This window comes from Pseudomyrmex gracilis, unplaced genomic scaffold, assembly GCF_002006095.1.
Source record: "Pseudomyrmex gracilis isolate BER0280 unplaced genomic scaffold, ASM200609v1 scaffold_36, whole genome shotgun sequence".
NCBI classification, from domain to species: domain Eukaryota; kingdom Metazoa; phylum Arthropoda; class Insecta; order Hymenoptera; family Formicidae; genus Pseudomyrmex; species Pseudomyrmex gracilis.
This window is the reverse complement of record NW_018020620.1, coordinates 42,070-51,996: the sequence shown is the minus strand read 5'-3', so window position 1 is coordinate 51,996 and position 9,927 is coordinate 42,070. Positions and strand designations below refer to the sequence as shown.

The following is a 9,927-nucleotide window of genomic DNA, read 5'->3' as shown; positions in this document are numbered from 1 at the left end:
GTTTTGTTCGCGCAACGACGTGCGCAATCAAACGACAATTCTCGTTTACACTCGCGTGTTTTTTAATTTGAGAAAAGAATTTTACTTTACGCACGGAGAGAAAGAAAAGCGGGCGCGGAACAATCGGCCACAATGTGGCTGTTGCGTGAAGCGAGGAGACTTTCTAGTAGAGGAAGTTCTGCGCGAAACGGATGACGAGTTTTTTTTTTCCCTCCATCCGGTTTCTCTTTTCAAATTGAACGCAATGTAAGAGAAAGATTTGGAAACAATATTTTTTTTAACTAATAAATGAATGATAAGTCGTTGAGAGCCTGGATGTTATGCAAAGGAAATATGTCTATATATACAGGGTGTCTCATAATGATTGTATCACCGCTCGTAGGCAGGTAGAAGGGATTATTCTGAGTCGAAAAGTCCTGAACCATTTTTTTCTATTACGTATGATAAAGGAGTAATTATTGAATAAAGTAAGTGAGCGAAGCGCTCACGCATATCAGGCGCGTGGTTCACTGACGTGCGTTCGGCTAAAGGTCGGCGCTGATTGGCTTACTTTATTCAATAATTACTCCTTTATTATACGTAATAGAAAAAAATGATTCAGAACTTTTCGACTCAGAATAATCCCTTCTACCTGCTTACGAGCGGTGATACGGTCATTATGAGACACCCTGTACATATGTGCGTGTGTACACATATATAATCAAATTCACGTTTTTCACGTGAGTTTTTGAATTGTAATTACAATTGTAATTACAATTGCAATTGTAATTGTAATTCGCAATAGCAAATACATTGTAATCTTAATTCGCAATTGTAATTACAATTCAAAAACTCACGTGAAAAACGTGAATTTGATTACATATGTGTACACACGCACATATATATATATATATATAGACATATTTCCTGCATAACATCCAGCGAACGACTCTCTCAACGACTTATCATTCATTCATTAGTTAAAGACTTCACACAGAGCCCGAGATGAATCTCAGTTTTAATTGTTAATATTTTTTTTCCTTGCGCGAAATTGCGGAGAAATGTGAGAAGAGGCGAGATGAGAAGCGAGCAACAATCGTCGAAGTGTTACAATGTATTTGCTATTGCGAATTAAGATAGAGCGGTCTTTCCAAGTGTTTCCGAATTCAATATTGTACATAAATGAAGAGAACAAATATCATCATTACCGCTCTACACATTTTATCTTCTCATATAGCGACGCTGATTTATTACACGCTCTTGATCTTTTTCACGGTATAAATATAGATAAATATAAATTATGCGAGTTACATAGAATGAAAGACCTGTACGTATCAAATGTGTAAACACTTTGCTTCGATATCTTAAAAATGTATGAACAAAAAATTATGGACATTTTGGCAATTTTATTTATTTATTTTTTTTTTTTAAATTAGAGACCTGTCATTATCTCTCTCAAGACTCTCGTAATTGTTGACGACTTTTAATTGCTCAATTGGCGGATATCTCGTAAATTGATTATAGACAATCGAGGATGGTTCTGAAAAAAGAGAAGAGAAAATGTGTGTTGTCCGTTTGATTGACAGCCTCGTTACTCGAAGCTGTTGAAGGGTAAGGTGAGGGAACATCGAAACGGGTGAAACTCGCGCGGATCTAAATTACGCGCTCACGGTGTGCCAGACGAGACGCGTTACATACATCATCACGTGCTTCTCTAACGCGCGCGCGCGCGCAAGAGAGAGAGAGAGAGAGAATGCCTACTTCTATTCTATTAATGACTCTAATAAGGAGAGTAAACACATCGAAACGGTCGCGCGCACGTGCAGACTGCCTGTCGCCTTGGTTACCGCGCGGATTTCTTGTATACGTCCGACGACGTCTCGCGCCCCGACGACGAGAGATATTATTGATATTAGATCGTTATTATTAACGGACAACAAAATCATTTTTGAAGGAAAAGATCGATGCCGCGATAAGACAAAGAGAGAGAGAGAGAGAGAGAGAGAGAGCGCGCGAAACGCACGCGCGCGCAATCTGCAACGCTGGATTCTCCATCGCGAATCAAATCGGTTACGTTACTTTTGTTTTTTTTTTTTTTTCGAGTGTCTGTATCGCCAATTGTCATATATCTGGACTTTACGAAATTGCAACACATTGTCGCAACACACGCCCGAGAGGTCATCTTATTTTGTACGAATGCATACATAAAAAATTGATTACGACCCCGACGATTATTCGCATCTCGCAATTTAACGCGTCTTTGCGCTTTTATTTTGCTAACCGGATAAGCGATGAGAAAATTATATATACACGTCGCATACGATGCGCGCACGGGATGTAAACAAAAAAAAAAAACAAAAAAAAAAATGTATATATGTACGCGCAAAACGAATCAACAGTATCTAATGATAAGCCGAACTTGCGCGGTACATTCCCTGATAAAAAAAAAAAAACATTTACAAAATTACGCGACGAAATTTTGCGCTAAAATTTAATTATAATTTGCGATTGTACAGATATATTTGAGAAAATGGATGTAAAAACATTGATCTTTTATCAAATATTCGTGGTTGTTTGCAAAATTACTTTTCAAATCACTACTTCGGCAAAAGAATAACGGATACTGCGAATCATCTTAGCGGTGTATTCGCAAAATTAATTTGTCAAAAAGAAATTGTTCAATAATTGAGAAAAAAATTTCAGCTACGTGATGTTTTTAAAATATGTAGCGAAATATATAATTGCGTATGAAGAAATCAACTTAATTCACGTACATACTTATGGAAAATGCGTAACGACTTTTTCGCAATTTTTGACAAATATTAATTTGCAAAATTTTATTTCGACAAAACCGTTGCGGCGAATCATCTTAGCGCAATCTATGCAGGATCGTCGTTATTCATGATGCCATTTTTGTGCAATAATTTCACAATTTGTTCTATTGAGGGTTTGTAGGGTAACGATTGGGAAGGAAGGAAGAAAAGCGACGGATATATACTACGTGTACAAAAAGCGTCAATGAACAAACATATCTTATCGCTCGCACGCACGAGAGAATGAAATCGGCAACCGTTAACTTTTATCGCATCCATCGAAAGCGTTTTCTGACATTTTATTGACGCACAAACGCGTAGAAATGCGACGTACACTTTTTATTTGGGTCAAATCATTAAAGTTAGTAGAAAATGATAGCGCGTTCAGATTAATCAGCGTTTCCCGCGCGAACAACGATCAATTGTCAGCTTACTACGATAAAAAATTTGACGTTGTTCGCGAAATTGCGCGAGAATTGACGCAGAAGAGATAAAATTTCTGTTCTCCTTACGTCAGAATCAGAAGTTGGATCGAATTCAAAGATTTTAGAGATCTTACTATCTCAAATTTGTACAAAATGTGTTACAACATTTCTCTTACCCGGGAAAAAAATGGATTAGATCTAACTTAAATTTAACGAGATAAAAAAAAAAAAAAAATGGAAAAATAGATCCAATCAGATCCAAATTAAATCTAAATAGGTGTAAAGTAGATCTAAATAAATGTAAGCAGATCTATTAAATTTACACCTTTATATATTATTAAATCTACTTTAGATCTCTACTCAGATCTACTGTAATTAAAACTACTCAGATATTTAGTTTAGATTCGAGCAGATCCGAACAGATCTGAGGTGATCTAATACAATAGATCTGAGTAGATCTCAAGAGTAGATCTAACAATAAATAAAAAACTGTAAATTTCCATAGATTTACTTATATATTTATTTAGATCCACTTTATATCTATTTAGATTTAATTTGGATCTAATTGGATCTATTTTTTCACTTTTTTTTATCTCGTTAAATTTAAGTTAGATCTAATCCATTTTTTCTCGGCTGAGTTAAATAATTAAATTTGTAGGAAAATTTTAACGGGATTTTGTCTGTATATATATATATTCGAGACATATGCAAATCGTACAAGCGTTCGCGATATATAAACATTTAATACGAATTAAAATATGTTTATTTAACTCGCACTTAAAATAATTTGCACGTACATACCTGTACGCTATCGTCATCGGCTCTTTGATCGATCGTATTCATTTCTCTCATCGATTGATATCAATGAGCCACGATTACGATTTGTATAAAAGGGACGCGATGTCATTGCGCGAGCAAATCCTTTTGTGCGATCTCATAAATCGCGCGATCTCACAAATAATCACATTTAATCGCATTTCGCGTTTGTACAAATTTGTTTCAGCGTGTAAGTTGAGAAATGCAAACAAAAAACGTACAATATACTTCTGACACCCCCGGGAAAAAATGGATTAGATCTAACTTAAATTTAACGAGATAAAAAAAAAATGAAAAAATAGATCCAATTAGATCCAAATTAAATCTAAATAGATATAAAGTAGATCTAAATAAATATAAAGCAGATCTATTAAATTTGCACCTTTATATATTATCAAATCTACTTTAGATCTCTATATCAGATCTACTATAATTAAAATTACTCAGATTTAGTTTAGATTTGAGCAGATCCGAACAGATCCGAGGTGATCTAATACAATAGATCTGAGTAGATCTAATAATAAATAAAAGTGTAAATTTTCATAGATTTACTTATATTTATTTAGATCTACTTTATATCTATTTAGATTTAATTAGATCTATTTTTTCATTTTTTTTTTTATCTCGTTAAATTCAAGTTAGATTTAATCCATTTTTTCTCGCGAGACAGAACAAAAGCTCCATTAAAAATGTCTCCATTAGACGTCGTCAACAGCATCATGCGATATCTGATATACGTCTAACGGAGGTTTTTTGTTCCGTTTAGGTTGTTATTCAAATATTATATACGCAATATATATTACTTGTTGAAACAAACGTTGCGCGTTTATTTGCGTTTTCTCTCAAACGTGTGCGACATAGCAAATTTTGCTAACGTGAGATACGCGGTGGCGAACATGGTTGAGAGAACATGGATTATTTATTGTATCGCGGGATGAGATCACAATGGTTACTCACAACGAGGTTTGCAGCAATCCCGTGTCTCTTCGGCAAAACGAAAAAGTGAGAAACAAGTGAGGAAAAGACGATTGATGATAAATTCACGATACGCGTCGATGCGTGCGCAATACGCACTTTGATAACCGATAACCGCGACGGAAAGGAGCATTGACATCCCGTTCGAACATTGCAACTTGCAAGAATAATCGAAGTTCGCGCGCGAGTTTTCGTACGAGTTTATAATAATAATAATAATATTCTCTTGGAATAGATTTTTTTCGGCTTGGAATATATTTGTTTTTCGCGATCACGCGTTTTTGTTCTTTCGCGTTTTGCAACAAACAATCGCGCGCTTCGTTCGTTTTTTTGCGAGTCAAATAATCGGTGTCGAATTGTGCGAGATTGAACTAGATCGCTGACGGAAACCATCCCCACCGACGCGAAAAGCGCTTCGACTTTTATGAATGATGAAACTTTCTTTTACATCGTCGCTCCCTACGTATAAATTACATAAGTGTCACGTACCGAATTTTCAATTTATCGCATAATCCCGGGAAAAAATGGATCAGATCTAACTTAAATTTAACGAGATAAAAAAAAAAAAAAGGAAAAATAAATCTAATTAAATTGAGCATCCTATATGATTATTAGAATTGTAATTACAATTCAAAAAACTCACGTGAAAAACGTGAATTCGATTATATATGTGTACACACGCACATATATATATATATATAGACATATTTCCCGCATAACATCCAGTGAACGGCTCTCAACGACTTATCATTCATTTATTAGTTAAAGATCTAATTAGATCCAAATTAAATCTAAATAGATGTAAAGTAGATCTAAATAAATATAAGCAGATCTATTAAATTTACACCTTTATATATTATTAAATCTACTTCAGATCTCTACTCGGATCTACTGTAATTAAAACTACTCAGATTTTTAGTTTAAATTCGAGCAGATCCGAACAGATCTGAGGTGATCTAATATAATAGATCTGAGTAGATCTAATACTATATATACTAAATAAAAGTGTAAATTTCCATAGATTTACTTATATTTATTTAGATCCACTTTATATCTATTTAGATTTAATTTGGATCTAATTAGATCTATTTTTCCATGTTTTTTATCTCGTTAAATTTAAGTTAAGATCTAATCCATTTTTTCTCGGGATGACACTTAGAAAGTCACGTTCTTTATGATTACCGAATAGTAAAAAAACAATATTCACAAGGTAAAAATTTAAAACCAAAAGATCCCTTAACTAGAGAAACTATATATGAAGCTTTAAACTTTTAAACTGCTCTCCTCTACAATGTGCGTTTTGAAGTTACGGGATTATACGTAGGGAGTGACGATACTACGTGACTTGTGACACATCGTATCTTTTTCTCTCTCTCTTTCTCTTTCACACACACACACACACACACGCACACATATCGCAGACTCACGCACAGTTGCTCGTCATATATTTGTCATTTACATATTCGAGCGATGATCTCCTTCTCGTATTTTTTTTTTTTTTTTTTTTAGTTATTTCTTTAATTCCGTGCAATTGCAAACGATGTCAAAGTTGAAGTTCAAAGTGATACACAGAGCCGCGCGCGCGCGCGCGCGCAGCGTCTTATATACAGAGTTAAAAAAATTGTTGCACACGTCTTACTGTTGCGCGCGCAAGTAAGAAAATACTGATAAAATTCTTCTCTTCACAATTGGCAAGAAGTGTTTTAATGAATTACATACATAATTAGTATTTTTAATTAGTATTTTTTGTACAAGCAATAACATTTTTTTTCAACAATCGACGAATTCGTTGTAACGTTTAATTGCCTGATCGGAAAAAAAACGCTCGATACTCATTTTTTCACATATAACAGATCCGCTAGAGAGAATCGTGTGTATATGTGTACATATAAGTACAAAATATACAAACGCGCGTTTAACAGCGTCAAAATACCTTCGGATTCTGTACGTAAGTACCGAAGATGTGTTCTCGCGCAAGGCAAAGAACGTCGGGTTATGTATATATATATATATATATGTATTTATGTGTACGAAAAAAAATTTATAGCTTTTGTTCGCAATACAAATACTTTAAGTAATAAAAAAAAGATGTCGCTGCAATACAACATCATCGAATTGGTAAAAGTCAAAAATACAAATATTAAAATTGCGCGGCGTATAAATGTACCGTATATTATATCAAAAAACTTTAGAAAGTATATTTTTTTTTATTTTATGTATCAGGGAATGTGTTCGTGTGTGTATCGCTCTTATTCTAATATTATATATATATATATATATATTCTATTAAATAAAAATGCAGAAAAAACATGTATACATAGCGTGTGCGCGTATATGCGCGTGCGCTCTACGCAAGTAACATATATTCGTTTGTTCATTCTCATCGCGAGTCTCAAGAGAGAAACGCGATACGAGTTCGATTAAAACAACTTGGCAGATTAAAATTTAATTTTATCTGAACTCTTTTTCTTCTCACATATACACACACACACAATGCACGTCTGTGTGCGGATCACCACCGTTTTACAATTATCCGTCTCAATTATCTCTGTACCAGAGCGTGCTGCTATCTTCTTAATTTACGTGTTATCTCGTATAAATTGTGTGTTGCACACAAATAATTTTTGTCGCGAGATGCGAAACGAAACTCGCTCGCTCTTGAATTTATTAGCAAAGATTTAAATTATTTTCTATGTCGACGAATGATTCGCCAAATCGAGAAACGTTCAGAAAGCGATCGAAGAGATCCGATACGACGCACAAGGATTTTATTATTTAAAAATCGTTTATTCTATATTTTTGTTAAAAAATGTATGTAGAAATTAATCAGATCTGATATAATCGCGCTATATTTTTATGTACAATTCAATGTTTTTGGCAACGTAAGATTTAACACTTTTTTTTTCATTGCCTAACGGAAAACACGCGCACGCACTTATATCTAGATCAATTTAACACAATTCTATACATTTTTCATATTTCTTACATAACATATATAGATATATATATATATATATATGTATATATGTATATATGTGTATATATATACATATGTGTATAAAAACAAGTTTTGTCCGTTTCGGGCAGCAATTTTTTTCGTGACAAATCAACACGTGACTATATATATGTACTACTACATTCTAATAAGTTAAAACAATTTCATTTCTAACAATACGACTGCGTTTTCGATGTTCGCCGAACGCGCTGAAAATCTACATCACGTGTAATAACGTGAAATAATGGATTTTCACTACGGGCGCAATAAGTAACGGAACGTAGATATTCGATATATATATACGTCGACGCGTTACGTTGTTCTTCGGGGACGTAGAACTTCTACGTCCCCGAAGAACAACGTAAGAATAAGATCGTAGTCGAAGTTATAGTCGCAATCTGTGATCTGCAGAACAACCGAATAAAATCGCAGGCAATTCCTTCCATTGTACTTGCGCGAGAGAGTGTCATACGTACACACACGCGTGTGTATGTATTAAAAAAAAAAATCTATCTTAGAATTACATTACTTAATTAGGCCACAGTATGCTTCACGTAATAACAAAACACATTTTCGATGTAATGCGATTTAAGTAAATGTCTTCGCATGTATATGTGTTCTTTTATTATACATTTATATTTAAATTATTCATATATAGAATGTTTTTTTTTTTTTTTCGTACCTGTTGTGTTTATATGCTTTATATTTATTTATTTATTTATTTTTGCGCTCTATCTTGGATTATATCCTGGAAGAAAAGCCACGCGCAATATTTCGCGCGGTAACGCTCTCTGATCAGCACCAAATCATATTCGGAGGTATATTTTTCTTTCTCTACGCTACAGCCTAAAGTCGAGGAAGAATTACGTGTATACAATTCTTTCCTCTCTCTCTCTCAAAAAAAAATCTTACTTTAAATAGAAATAAGAAATTATATAATTAAGAAAATTAATTGATATCGCAACTCAAATTAATTTTCCTTGAAGAGAGATTAGGAGAAAAAAAAAAAAAAAAAAAAACGTTTACAAAAACAGATTTTATAGAAATGCGACGTAAACTTAATTATAAAACTACTTTCTTTTTAAGTATATCAAAATAAACTTGTAGATTTTTTTTGTTTATAATTAATTCTCGACGATGTTTAGTATGAATTCAGAAATCAAAATGTTAGATTCCGCTGTCTCGCGCGATAATCAATTAATTACCCTGCGACAGAGATTGAAGGACGAGGCTTTTGCAGCAACTTTTGAAATATTAAAAAATATTTGTTTTGTTCAATCCGCGTTTGTAGGTAACAATTGCGTTAAGAGTTTGTAAATATTTTTTTTGTCATCATTCGGACACGTTTGATGGATTTGCGGTGTCATTTCGACGTTGCAAACGCTCTGGATGCGAGCAAGCCAACTGGCTGAAATCACGAACGACGTCATTGAACGTTTCGTCACCTGTGACGCCTATTTCGGAATCCTTCATCTCTTCGTTCAACAAACCGAGTCTCAATCTGAAACGCGCATTAAGTGTACGATACAAAAAACAAAAAAATGCATTAATATATAAATAAACAAACTCTCTTACACTTACAAAGTAACAATGTCGGCATTTGCTTCTTTCACAGCGATCGATAAAGGTTTTATTCCGCTTTCGTCCTCGATGTGCTGATCGGCACGATGCTTCAGAAGTAAGCATACTTGCGCAGTATGTCCTGCAACAGTTGTAAGAATATATGCGCAAGATTTTAGAAATAAAAATGGGGTAGGACAAAAAATAAAAATAAAAATTATATAAAAATATATACAATTATATAAAATTATATAAAATTATAAATTATATAAAAATTATATAAAAATATAAATTATATATATAATTATTTACTATGTACCTAATTCTGTCGCTAAATGCAGCGGTGTTTTTCCCTCGGCATCTT

General features: G+C 33.7%; 1 protein-coding gene across 1 annotated transcript in view; it reads right to left on the bottom strand.

Annotated features, from left to right (window-relative positions):
- Positions 1-9,007: 9,007 nt before the first annotated feature.
- Positions 9,008-9,927, bottom strand: part of LOC109852797 (arf-GAP with coiled-coil, ANK repeat and PH domain-containing protein 2) — a 4,902-nt gene continuing 3,982 nt past the window's right edge. Inside the window, 3 exon segments of the mRNA XM_020424293.1 lie at positions 9,008-9,504; positions 9,585-9,705; positions 9,883-9,927. Coding sequence (XP_020279882.1) covers positions 9,336-9,504; positions 9,585-9,705; positions 9,883-9,927 — 335 coding nt within the window. The 3' untranslated portion in view covers positions 9,008-9,335.